Source organism: Spea bombifrons, chromosome 4 (genome assembly GCF_027358695.1).
Source record: "Spea bombifrons isolate aSpeBom1 chromosome 4, aSpeBom1.2.pri, whole genome shotgun sequence".
In the NCBI taxonomy this organism is placed as follows: Eukaryota; Metazoa; Chordata; class Amphibia; order Anura; family Pelobatidae; genus Spea; species Spea bombifrons.
This window is the reverse complement of record NC_071090.1, coordinates 80,145,084-80,158,874: the sequence shown is the minus strand read 5'-3', so window position 1 is coordinate 80,158,874 and position 13,791 is coordinate 80,145,084. Positions and strand designations below refer to the sequence as shown.

Sequence of the window (13,791 nt, the reverse complement as noted above, 5' to 3'; positions counted from 1 at the left end):
TCTACGTATAGGGGTGGCAACAGTCATATAACACTGTTTGCAAAACTTTGTAGTCAGGGAAAATATACGGTAGGGCATCTCATGATAAGATAAATACAAATACAGAAATATACAAAAAAAGATAAAAAAAATACAAAGTCACATCAAAATCACAAATGGGCACACTAGATGGGCCAAATGACTCCTATCTGACATCAAATTGTTTAGTTAAGTTTGCCCTAAATGAAACAATATATACACACACTCACTGGCCACTTTATTAGGTACACCTTGCTAGTACCTGGTTGGTCCCCCTTTTGCCTTCAGAACTGCCTTCATTCTTCATGGCATACTTTCTACAAGGTGCTGGAAAAAACATTCCTCAGAGATTTTGGTCCATATGGATATGATGGCATCATGCAGTTGCTGCAGATTTATTGGCTGCACATCCATGATGCGAATCTCCCGTTCCGCCACATCCCAAAGGTGCTCTTTTGAATTGAGATCTGGTGACTGTTGAAGCCATTGGGGTGCAGTGAACTCATTGTCATGTTCAAGTTTAAGATGATGTGAACTTTGTGACATTGTGCATTATCCTGCTGGAAGTAGCCATAAGAAGATGGGTACACTGTGGCCATAAAGGGATGGACATGGTCAGCAACAATACTCAGGTAGGCTGTCACGTTTAAACGATGCTCAGTTGGCGCAAAATGTGCCAAGAAAATGTCCCCCACACAATTACACCACCACCAGCCTGAACCGTTGATACAAGGCAGGATAGATCCATGCTTTCATGTTATTTATGCCATATGAATGTTGCAGCTGGAATCAAGACTTATTAGACCATGCAACGGTCTTCCAATCTTCCATTGTCCAATTTTGGTGAGCCTGTGCAAACTCTAGCCTCAGTTTCCTGTTCTTAGCTGACAGGAGTGGCACCTGGTGTGGTCTTCTGCTACTGAAGCCCATCTGCTTTAAGGTTTGACATGCTGTGTGTTCAGAGATGGTATTCTGCATACCTTGGTTGTAATGAGTGGTTATTTGAGTTACTGTTGCCTTTCTGTCATCTCAAACCAGTCTGCCCACTCTCCTCTGACCTCTTATATCAACAAGGCATTTCTGTCCACACAACTGCCACTCACTGGATATTTTCTCTTTTTTCAGACCATTCTCTGTAAACCCTAGAGATGGTTGTGCGTGAAAATCCCAGTAGATCAGCAGTTTCTGAAATACTCAGCCCAGCGTGTCTGGCACCAAGTTCCAGCAGAAGTGGTAGATGTTAATACAGTAAAGTCATTTAAGCCGGCATGGGATAGGCATAAGGCCAAGCTAGATATAGGATAAGGGCAAGTACTAAAGGAAAGTACTCAGAGGTTGAGCAGACTGGATGGGCCTACTGGTTCTTATCTGCCGTCACTCACTTTCTATAAGAACCACGCCACATTTAAAGTCACTGAAATCCCTTTTCTTCCCCATTCTGATGCTCGGTTTGAACTTCAGCAAGTTGTCTTGACCATGTCAAGTTGCTGCCAAGTGGTTGGCTGATTAGCTATTTGTGTTAACAAGCAACTGAACAGGTGTACCTAATAAAGTATACAGTATATAGAGATATATTGTATGGACTAGGTGTTCCCTTTAAGTTTTTTTTCTTTTTTGGTGGGCCATGATTCTGGATTGTTTGGGGATAAAAATATAGAAGGTCATGAGGACAGGAAATTATGATGATTTAATCCCTTACAATTAACTGTTACAATGTTTGAAAAACAAAAAATCCAATCAGTACGTAGTTGAAATAAATTAAACATTGAACATGTAACATGAATAAAGGAGATATTCAGTTTACAGGAAAATAATTATTTTTAGAATAGTTTTGTCGCTGTTTTTTTGGGGGGGTTCTGTGTTTAGAGTATTGCTAGCATGTTGCATCATACAATCCTTGATGACTCAGTAGTTTTGTTTGGGAAAAAACTTGTTTAAATGTCTACACAAGTTGTTAGCTTAGCATAATAAGCAAAAGAAATATTTAAAACAAAACCGAAAACCAATTAAACACATTTAAAAATAGCCTTAAATGGACACCACCGTTAAATGGGAAAAATGTTTCTCCTTTATTCTAATACGTGCAAACTTTAATTGTTGTTGAAGTTATCTTGCAGTTCCTAGGTAATGATTGAGCCACTGCATGTTTACACAACACAACAGAAGTATGTCTCACCACTCAGAAGCAGACAACAGATTAAACTCATGCAGATCAAACCCAATCCTGCTTTTATTTATGACCTTCACTCATGCGTCAGTCTATGTGAGAGTGAGAGTTATCATAAAGCAGCTAAATAAGTGTCATAAAAAGCAGAATATAGGTATGGTATTGCTTGGACTCATAAAAGTGCTGTAAAATATGCATTCCCACATGTAAGTAGCCTACTAAATCTATGTTTCGGAAGCAGTTGTAGGTTCTACAGCTTTTGCATGCAATATTGTGGGATCAATTAAAAATAAAGCTAAATTAAATACATGCAATTACATGCTAATTTACAAGACTACAATTGAGAATTGAGAGACTAAGACAGACCGATACATTATGTAGAGAGGGCCCCGCTCGCGAGGGAATGGGGTGAGGACAAACATAAGGTATGGAAAAAGAGGCAAGCTAGTGTGGGGTTGTATTAATGGCAGGTAAGTTCTAGCTACTGAGATGGTATGCTTCTCTGAAGAAGTGGGCCTTGGTCCTGTAGGGTGATCTAAAAACTCAGCAGAGCCAAGAGCACAATGGGAGAGATTCCAGGGATCCCTGATGTCACAGCAAAGGCTGTTCAGGCTAATGTAGCGTCAAGCATGCTGACCAATAGAATGTATATGGCATGGGTGGCCCTTAAGGGAGGCCACAATCTAAGGATCCTTATACATCATGGCGGAAGAGACTACTACATTTGTTCTGGCAGTGTCCTACTGCACATGAACCCTGGAAAGCTCAAATACTCTGTGGAGAGAAAGTCTTGTCTCTTACCCAAGAAGGACTGGCACCTTCTGGGCCAGGGTGAATGTCAAGTGGCTCATCCAGAACAAACAAGCTACTTACATGCAAAATATCACTCACATTGCATAGTTTAAGCATGATTTAAGCACAGCACACACATATGTGTAATCTGTCATAATACTATGGAGTCTTTTAATGTCATATTACATGGCCCAGCCTCTGCATGTGAGCCTGCCTGGTTTGGAAAATTAAGACCGGCCTGGGGGGCAATAACGCCAGCCTGCTCCTATGTTTTTTATGGACTTTTTCCAGAAACTCAGAGGGTGCCATTTGTTTGATGAGAACTGTCTAAACCTGAGGAACAAAACAGGTCACTGTTCAAGACTGTTGCAGGCTGATCCCCAGTTTAACTATTCTATCATTGATAATCTTTAGGAGGATTAATCCCCAAACCTCACCTCTGTCTCCTCAAGCTTCGACTTTTCTTATATACCTTTCCACCGAGCCACCATATCCTCAGGGGTTATTCCTACTACCATAGCACTATTTTGTACCCTTGTTTAATGTTTTTACTCTACTGCTATGCTTGTTGATTGTTTGTACTACGTTTCTGTCAATGCATAATTGATTGTCTCCATTGTACTGTTTCAATTATTGACCATACTCAAAAGCTATGCCTGTATATGCTAGGTTATTCTGTGGATGATTGTGTTCTCGGCTGAATTACAGTCTGTCTTGCGTATGCTATGTATGTTCTGTCATTGACTAAACTGAATGTTTGTCCCTGCTACCAACCAAGAAAGCCAGGCTGTGTTGCAGATAGACACAAAAGCTTTACCATACACAATCAGCACAACTCGGTTTACAATAAAACAATTATTTAGTTTCATGAAAAAAGTTTTATATAGATAGGTTGACACAAAAAGCATTTTTAAATGTACCTACAACCTGCTATTTACATATTTTTCTGGTCAGTGTCTGCTTGTCACAGTCACGTTTCCCTGCACATAGACTTCCTTTTTTATGATTTTAGTATAGTTTTGAGAGACTGACACAATTTTATTGGGCATCAGCGGAGGAACCCTGGATAATCTGCCGTATTCTTTCTGCGTCAGATTTCACCATCTGGTTGGTGGGGTCAATCTTCAGAGCAGCTTCATAATCCTGGAGGCCTAAACGCAAACACAATACAAGAAATGTAATACCCAGTAAATGTCATATTAATCCCAATCATCCATACTGTGCAGACAGTTCACCTATATCCATAATGAAACACAGATACAGACATCATGAAAGAGCCAATTTGCCCATGTAGTCTCCTCCTTTTGAAACACTCAGTAATAATTGTGTCTTTATAGGTATCCTTATGCACATCCTAAATGTAAATGTGTGTACTGTGTTTGCCTGTATTATTTCCATGAGACTCTACTTCTGATATAGTCAGTAAAGACGATGTAGTCACTTAGCACCTCGCAACCCATTTTGGGGCCACCAAGATTGAAAGGAGAAGAGGACCCAATGAAAAATACAACATTATATTTACAAATTTACTATAATGTATTTTTAAACAATAAAACATATAGCATTAAATTAAATCATTTTTCCCACCTTCCAGGTGTCCCTCTTTAGGAGGAATAGTTGTTCTTTTACAGCTCTAAAAGTTACAATTATGTGTATAGAAAACGCATTAAAAGTTTAAATCTGGTTTAAATCCCAAACCAGATAGATTAATAACAGATATGTTGAGACCTGCAGCCCGTAAACAGTGTGCACGCTCCCACGTAACCGTTAATTGGAGCTGCTATATTGACTGTCTTTTCAATTAGACCACACAAACGATTGAAACAACACAGAAATACTTCACCACGGCAATTTAACCTATGATAGAAGACAATTTCCTTCCTCTTATTTGAAGAGCCATTCCAATTAAAAAGCAAGACTTCACTCAATAGAAATGCCAAAGGTTGGTGATGAAACGTTAAACATTTCTACGGAATACAATAAACCAATGACTAATTTGCAACTGATTTGCAACCATGAACTCATAAAGATTTGTAAAATGTGCGAGCATGGTCTATACGTTTCAGATGTAAGCAATTGGATCAGCAAAGTGATTCTAGTGTTATTAAGAGTTTACCACGTGCATTTTAACTTATTTATGTCATCAGGTTGCTCCAGCACCAAGATGGGACACGTACAGATCATTGCTGGATGAGGAATTCTAAACTAGGAAGGTTACTTTGATTCATACACATACTAAATAGGTTGTGCTGATGCCACGTATTGCAAAAAAGCACAAGGGAACACTGGCCAACTCAAGCATGTCCTTCACCTTGCCGTACCTGCCCCTCTTGCCCTGCACAAGTTACAACCCTTTACATATACCTGGGAACTTCCCAGCATTGGCTGCCCTGTGACTTCACTTAAAAGGCAGGGGTAGCCTCAGTAAGACTTTAAAGTAGTGTTGCCCCCTGTCCACAGATTAGAGATACTAAACCGGAGCCCCGCAGAAGCCAATGCTTACCCTGAGACTTTGGATCAAACCTGGTAAGTTCCCAGGTAAGCTCATACAGAAACCGGAAAAATGACTTTGTTCAGTTAAACCTTAACGTTGTTTCATATTTTCCTTAATGGCAAAAACACTTGAGGATAAGATCTTTTATTTGTAGTCGCTAATGCAATGAGATAGACAAATATAGTCAGAGTCAAATGCCAAAACTTTGATTACATGGCATTGTTTTTAGTAAATAGACTTTTGATGTTGATCTTTATACTGCCACAATCAATACAAGATTTGTTTCCAAAGCCACTATGTACAGCACAAAAGAGATAATGCAACCAAAACACAATATGCTTTTAAAAGGAATTTGTGTTTTCTCACATGGAGTACTTCAGGGTACACCCTGCATGCAAAGCTACAGAATGAATAATCAGAAACTTCCTATATATCTGCACTGTTTCCCTGCAATATGGTGGTGACTGTTATTATTTATATAGCTCCATCGTATTCTGCAGCACCATTCTGTACAACAGGAATTAACAAGTAGTGCGTCACATAGCTGGATGGACAAGAGTTGGGGAGGACCCTGCTCAAAGTAGGAAGGAGGTGATGGCAGTGGTATATCCCCTTGGGCACTGCGTTAGGTCTGACCCAGGGCAGCGCCCCCCAGCCGCTCCCTTCACAGTTGGCATCCTGAATGCATTAAAAGGTGCTGTGTGCCTTTAAGACACAGTACACCATGATATGATGCCCCCATATCGTAAGTAATTGGAGAGCTTGATAGTCCAAGAGAGACTGCCATCCCCTAGACCAGGGGCATCCAACATGCGGCCCGCGTGGTACTTTAAGCTAAAGGAGGAAATTAGTTTGCCATGGCAGGTATTGTAAAGTGAGAACAAAATGTCAGCACTGTTTTAGATTGGATCTGTGTACATCCATGCAGCTTAGTTCCCATAAAGCTGACCATCTATCCAAAACCTAGCAAGGACACTGTCTGAATTCATCAATTGGAATACATATGACTATACGACTAAGAGGTTTACCTTCGACATAGAGCTCTAGCTCACAGAATGCTGTTCCACGTCTCACATGGGCTTTAACTCTTGCGGCTGCATTGTTTGGCACAGGTGGTGTAAGAAGCTCTAGTGCCTGAATTTGAACACAAAGCATATATTCAGATAATACAAAAGGTACAAGTCTTTTCATTTATTTCATCCTGTGTTACACCACTTATCAATTTTAAGTAAAAATTGTACTTGCATTCAACAAAATGGAGATATAAGGTTATATTCAAAATTGCTATAAAACATTTTTATGGTTAGTTTTGTATTCTATTTCGGTTCTTTTTGTCTCAGCGGCATAACGTCATTAGGGATTGCTTGCTATGGTGACAAGACCGCTTTAAAAATTCTGTATCATGACTGCTCTTCCAAAATGGGTCTTACTAATATCAGTTCACTTTTTGGGATGTATGAGTGCTAAAACGTGAAACAGCTCCACTGTGCCAAGTTTACTGGCAAAATTCCAGTTGGTTTGCCCCTGAAACCAACTGGAATTTTAAAGCCTAACAATTTGTAATTATTATAATTACTATTATTAATAATACATTATTCAATATAGTTTATATTTTAAATTATTTATATATCTAAGACTACATATGTTAAGTTCTATTATCCCTGTAATATGATTAGGAGGGGAATTCGTACTTACAAAAACGTCAGACGAAAATAAGAACATATATATATATATATATAATATATAAAATATGCAGGTGGAACTGATCGTTGAGATTAAGTCATAACCTTTTAAGTTTGTACAGCACAATCAATGTTTAAAGGTCAAGGCAAAGTTTCTCATGAATGATGGGCTGAACTCCAGTATGTGTCAATGTATAGATTGAGAAGAATGTGATGCAATTCCTGGGTATACCTTAGAGGAGTCTTCAATGGTTTTATGGAGGTTTCTTAATTTAAGGTGGCAGGCAGCTCGATTGAGATACAGCGTTGGCATCTTGTTATTCAAGCGTATGGCCAGGTTCAACGCGTTCACGGCAGCAAGACAGTCTCCAGCTGCAAAGAGTTTACTGTAACAAATAGCATATAATTAGGAATAGGCATGAGAGCAGACAGTGGTATTGTGTTGCATTGTGTACTGCTAACAACACTAATACTTTTATTTTTCCTTGTACAATGTTTTCTACTTTTTGGGCATTGCATTTTCCAGTATTAAAGGCTTCGTTTGGATGCATTTTTAATTATTTTTTAATCCCTACAGTCCCACCCTACAGTTTCTTTTTGTCATTTTTACCATATGTGTGTTAAACCATGATTCCCCTCATCCATATTTTATGAACCCACACAAATTATGCATCCTTTTGTTCAGGAGAAGTAGGGCCTTCTTTTAAAATAATAGAAATAATTATTTGTGATAATAGATAAGAAACACCTTCTTGCAATTTTGCTTAAATTTTTTTTTTCACTGTAGGCGCAACAGCTGAACGACGACCCAATTTATGTTCAGCAACATCTCCTGATGCCATACCCCACATACACATTTATTATGTTCAAGGGGGCCACATCAATCCTTTTTATATATTATCCCATATGACATTTTTTTTATACTATCGTCTTAAGGTGTTTAAAGGTAGTGATTTTTTTTTTATAAATTGTTTATTCATAGTGGTAGGGCTAAGGGACACTTTTTAAATAAAAATATATAATTTTATTTTACTTATTATTTTTTTTCTTCACTGGCTCTAGTGCACAATGACTAGAGATCCCTTTGGGGGCCTCGCATACATTTTTGATGGCAATGAGTAAAATGTATTTATCTTTCATTTTCCCTTAATTTCCCTGTTTATCCTCTCTTCCTCCTGATCTGTGCTGATCACACTTAAGATATAAATAAAAATGTAAAAATACTTACTTTGCTTTATCTTTTAGCCACTCTGGATTTTTTTCCTCTTCTTTTAAATCCTTAAATTCTTGATCATCAAGATTAATAGCTCTCCGAGCCTCAGCCTGCTTCTGTAACCACTGTATGAAAAAATACTATCTATATATACAATTCCATCATATCTTCCAACAATGTAAAACAGGCAAAATAAATGCTAAAGCATTGGAATACATATGTCTAGGGTCTAAATGGCCTCCCAAGTAACTATATTGTTGCTTGTGTGGTCAATCCCTTTGCTAAATAGTGTAGCCTACAGCACTATGTATACAGCAGACATCTACACGAGTGCCATTTATCGGCTGCTGGCCTTAAAGTCCCAGGACCAACTTTCAAATGCAGTCCATTCCTATATGTTATTATTTTATTTTTTTTATACTGCATTAATTTTCTTCCAAATCTGAAATTTTACAATAACTATATTTTCTCATATCCACTAACAGTTTCACAAACCTGGTGCATGCGTTACACTGTCCTGTGATATTCATTGGCTTGCTCATCATGGCCAAATTTGACTGTTAAAACTAAGCTGGAGAATATTTAAAAATTAAATCCCAACAACAAGATATATGCATTTTGTAGATACTTTTACTCTGCGCTCATTGTGGTAATGCTATGGCCATGAGGCATAAATGTTTCAAATCTTTCCAAACTGTCCTGAACTAGAAACAGAAAATATCCCCAAAACATTACCTCTTCTTCTTCTGCCAGCCGAGACTCCCTGACAGCAGTGGGGAAGATTCGAGGGGTGAAATGAATTTTAATACAGCCATTCGTACGAGTAGGAGGCAATATCTTTTCATTAATCTTTTCATGTCCTGATAAATAAAACATTTGCTGTTTAGGTCTCCATTAGCATATCAGCTCACAATACAGTCATACATTTTTCAATTGTGTGGTTCTTCCAAACAGCTTATTCATCTTATTCCTGACAAAAAAACTTAATTCCAAAGCAGTGTAAAAACTTACAATATAAAAGCCATGGTTCTTGCCATGAAAAAAGGAACTACACTTTTTAGGAAGTGCATCAACTTTTTCTTAAACTATTAGAGTTTTTTATGCCTGGGAGCAGTGTAACCACAGCCAAATTACAAGTGATTGCATATCTCTAGCTCTGTGGCATGCCAACTAATTAATACATACAACGATTGAATCTATTTTAAGCATTAGAAAATATGTAGCACTGCACTTGCTAACGTAAGATTGTGAGAAGAACAATCTCACCATACTTAGCATTTTTTCACTGTAAATGCAATATCTAAAATGCTATGAAAATTGCCAGGCTATAAAATAAATGGTAGTTTTAATAATAATAATAATAATATTTCTGGATAATGCAGAATGGAATCCAATCACCTTCCATATGTTTTTCTCACATTATACAAAAGACAAATAACGTGTATATATTTTGAGCAAAGATCTACATTGTACCTTTTGGGCAGGAATTTGCTTTGCTTGGAAATATGGACTTATTTGCATTAACCATATTTTTCTCTTTTTCTTTCTTCGTTTTTTCTTGTTCTTTCTTCTTCTGTGCTACCTGAATCATTTTTTGTTCCTCTTCAATCCTCTGTTGCTCCTTCCACTTCTCCAGCTCTTCTGTAGCCTTTCTTCTTTCTTCCTCCTTCTCTTTTTCAATTCGCTTTCTCTCTTCTTCATCCATCTAGTAGAAATACAAAAATATTCTTCACCACAAATGAATAGGCCCATATCTATGTGAACAGAACTGTCTGAAACATTAGCGACTCTTCCACCAATAACTATAGCATAACATAGAACTACAATGCATCTGCTGTGCCCGCTAATATACAAAAACCATAATAAAAACATTTTAACCATTTGTTTGCCAATGGTTATATGAAAACCATAATTGTGTACCTTCATCATGACCTCAAGAGAATATTTCTCATTTTCTCTTTTCTGTACAGCCTTGGTTTGGGCTTCTTCTTTTGCTTTTTCCTGAACTCTGGCAATTGAATCTTCACGTATCTTTTGCATGTCCTTCTTTTCCACTAGAAAACATAAGATTGATATTCATAATGCCATTCAATCATACATAAATATATGAAACATTGATTCTAGGGGCATGTTATGTCTTTGTCCACTTCCAAATTTTTTAAACATCCCATTCTATGAGAGCAATTAAATATTCAGTTGTTCTCCCAACACCAAAAATCCATATAATCCATAAACTATATCCAATTGATATATACACAACAGCCAAATTGATATGGTGAAATATATATTGCTAACCCTGTTAAGAAATAGGGTGAGGCTGGCAAGGGAGGCAGAAGTCCAGGTTCCTGATTTGGAGACTTTCAGTGATAAGAATGTGTTTTTCCATCTATTACTATTGTTTCCTTTTCATGTTAATGCTGGTGGATGTTACACAGGACTAGCCAAAGTATATTATTAGGGCAGTCTGCACAGTGTTGTGTTTCTGAATGCCTCTATCGATAGGTCATTTGGATGGATGTTCCTCCAAACAAGAATCTGCCAGCCTGCCCCAGGTAAGACGCCAACTGATTATTAGATGAGATAAGAACTGCTGTTATAGCGGAAGTAGAAATGGAATGCAAGATTCTTAACATTACTCAGAAATAATAACATTCAGTGCCGCATAGTTTATTGTATTTTGTGTTCCATAAAAGGTGCATCTACTGTTTAGTATTTATACTCCAAATAGTAAACAACTAGTAAAACTTACTTTGTACAGAAAGATGGATCCTACTATGAGAAAACAGTAAAATGATTCTTTACACGTATACATAAATATATTTTTACACTGTGACAAAGTAAAATGTAAATATTCCGAACGAGAGAGGGGGCACAAATAGGGATATTAAAATCAGCTGTTTAAAGAGAAGATATACACTGTAGTGACATGTACTAGCAGTAATATATCATTTTCTCAATTCAGCCTTCAATGGTACTGCCAACAAATTGCATCTGTCAGAGAATTCTACTTACGATTGACTGCTGTCAGCATTTCCCAAATAGAAGGCACTTGTTTATGCAGCGTGAACAAGATAATTCCATTTCCAACCTTAGCAATGCTTTTTCTGTCATCGATGGGAGCAAACAGAAACACTTCAAAAAGGAAGGGAGGAAAACTCACCTGAAAATAAAGGGTACATGAATAGAACAGCATTTTTTTTTCTAGTTTTGTTTGTTGCATAAATGCAATAGTTTGCTATTTGATTACCTACATCATCCAGAAAAATAGTTCTCATGATATACAGAAAGATGACGATAGCAGAAAACATGAACTAAATGTATATGTGGGGCTGCTTTTACTAGTCATAAGTGGTGGATAAGTGTAACAGCTCCTCAGCAGAAGTGGTAGAGGATGTCAAATTCCATATGTCTAATAAAGACATACATTTTAAAAGAGCAGGGCCCTCCTTACCTGTTTCTGTAAGTCAAATTTTAATGTTATGCACTACTATTATGTCCGGTTTACCCATTGTACAGTGCTACAGAATATGAGGGTGCTGTATAAAAACAACAAATAATATTTATCATTAAGTAACACTGTTTTTTCAACTGCTCAAAGTTACTTGTGGGGTGCCAAAAGGCCCCATTCTTGATTCCCAATTTCACTATACTTTGTAAACGAACTGCCCAAGGTTTCCAATGTTTCCCATGTCTAGATGTATGGCGATGACACCATAATCTAAACTAAAGGAACATGCATACCACAATTTCAAATTACAGAACCAGCTGGCTTTAAAAATAAATAAATAAATGAGTCCCAATGGTATTTGGATCCATCTTGACAAACTAAACACTTTTGAAGAACATTTGTTGTTCATTTGGGTAATGTCATCACAGTACCCATCACTGCATCTCTGCCTAAACAATACGCTCACCCCAGCTCTCCATACCTCCGAGAACCACCGGTCCAATTCCAGTAAAGGAGAAGAAGGAAGCACCTCTGGCCAAGGTTACATTGTCAGTATATATGTACGGTATATATATATATATATATATATATATATATATGTGTGTGCTTTACATATGTAGCCTTCTAAAAGTATTGCTGCAACAGTAAAGTCTCTCTCTGTATATATTGTATTCTTCCTGGTAAAGTATTTTATAAATAAACAAATAAATTATTCAGCTATGTCTCTGTGGTTTATAATTGGGTGATTTGGGTTTATTCTCAGAGGTTATTCTATAGATGATAATTTACCTAAGGAATAAATTCTTGTTTATATTTATCCCCAGCTCTATTGATTGTAATAAAGCTGTGTGAAGGTGTAATATGTAATGTGTTTGCGAGGAAAGGGTTACATCAAACTAACAAACATTTATTATTATTATTTTACACTGGTAAATATTTATAATAGCAATCATTTGAATGCTTTGGTGTATGTTTTAATTAAGTATATTTAGTTACTATGCAATTAATCACAATATTAAACAATTGATATTATGAACCCACATTTTTTTAAAGTATTATAGACATTAAGCACACATATAATTAATACTTATGCCTGCTTATCTTTTTGTTAATACTGAAAAGCTCTGCTAAATGTGCTTTTAAAATAAAAGAGCATCCATTGCTTAGACCTACTGGTTACCATTACAAGACCGGGTGTGTTTAACATTGAGCTGGTACCCATGGTATGGACACGCATGGGTTAATAGTCGGTTACTCACCTTCAGATACACCTCAGTGCAAAGCACGTCGGCCGCCCCGCCTTTGGTGCCCTTTAACGGCAGGGAAATATAAACTTCCTTGTCGGTTTGCTCCCACGTGTAATCCTTGACCAGGATGGGCATGTTGTCGGTCCCCGGTGTAAACTGAAGAAGCGAGCACCGTTGCTATTGGAGACGAAAAACTTCCTCTTCGACTCCGGAGGGGCTCAAAACACTAGAGACAACAAGACTTTGAGCTGATTGATTATGATCACTGGCCGTCTCCTCATTCAAAATCAATTGTAAACATACGACTATTACCGCTGACTTTATGCGTATTTTGTAAATGTTAGTTATTTGACGATGCGTTTGAAACTTCTTGCTCGTTTAGAACGCTGAGAACTTCCGGTTTAGTTACCGATCACGCAGTGCCTGCTTTATTAGATCTCCATGGCGACCAGACCGCTGTATTCACAAGTTAGCATTAAGAATGAAGAGATACGTGGTATCCACACTTTGCTTTCTTTTAACGCCTCACATGTTTCTGAATGTCAGTATTGGTAACCAGGGCTACACAAATTCACGTTTCCACCCTCATAGATTCCAAAACCATCTGCTTCTGCAAACCAAGTGTTTTCGCAGGGGCCGTTCGGTTCTACTTCTTTTCATGCAGCGAATTCTCTCCAACCTCTTTTGGATTTTTGCAATTTTACTTCCCACATCCATAGGTTTTTAACGT

At 37.5% G+C, this 13,791-nt stretch overlaps 1 protein-coding gene across 1 annotated transcript; it reads right to left on the bottom strand.

The window, feature by feature from the left end:
• Positions 1 to 3,849: 3,849 nt before the first annotated feature.
• On the bottom strand, positions 3,850 to 13,232 carry DNAAF4 (dynein axonemal assembly factor 4). Its single transcript, XM_053462872.1, has 9 exons — positions 13,074 to 13,232; positions 11,379 to 11,526; positions 10,287 to 10,420; positions 9,840 to 10,071; positions 9,102 to 9,226; positions 8,382 to 8,491; positions 7,386 to 7,539; positions 6,500 to 6,605; positions 3,850 to 4,128 (listed from the first exon to the last, which is right to left on the bottom strand). Exons 1-9 carry the CDS (start codon positions 13,194 to 13,196, stop codon positions 4,016 to 4,018), a joined length of 1,245 nt encoding a protein of 414 aa, XP_053318847.1. The 5' UTR covers positions 13,197 to 13,232; the 3' UTR covers positions 3,850 to 4,015.
• Positions 13,233 to 13,791: the final 559 nt, after the last annotated feature.

Coding starts and splice junctions, on each gene's coding strand:
- DNAAF4 (XM_053462872.1), bottom strand. CDS start 13,196: ATGCCCATCCTGGTCAAGGATTACACGTGGGAGCAAACCGACAAGGAA. Junction 11,527..13,073: donor GCACTGAGGTGTATCTGAAG/GTGAGTAACCGA, acceptor CTTTATTTTCAG/GTGAGTTTTCCTCCCTTCCT. Junction 10,421..11,378: donor AATGCTGACAGCAGTCAATC/GTAAGTAGAATT, acceptor TATGTTTTCTAG/TGGAAAAGAAGGACATGCAA.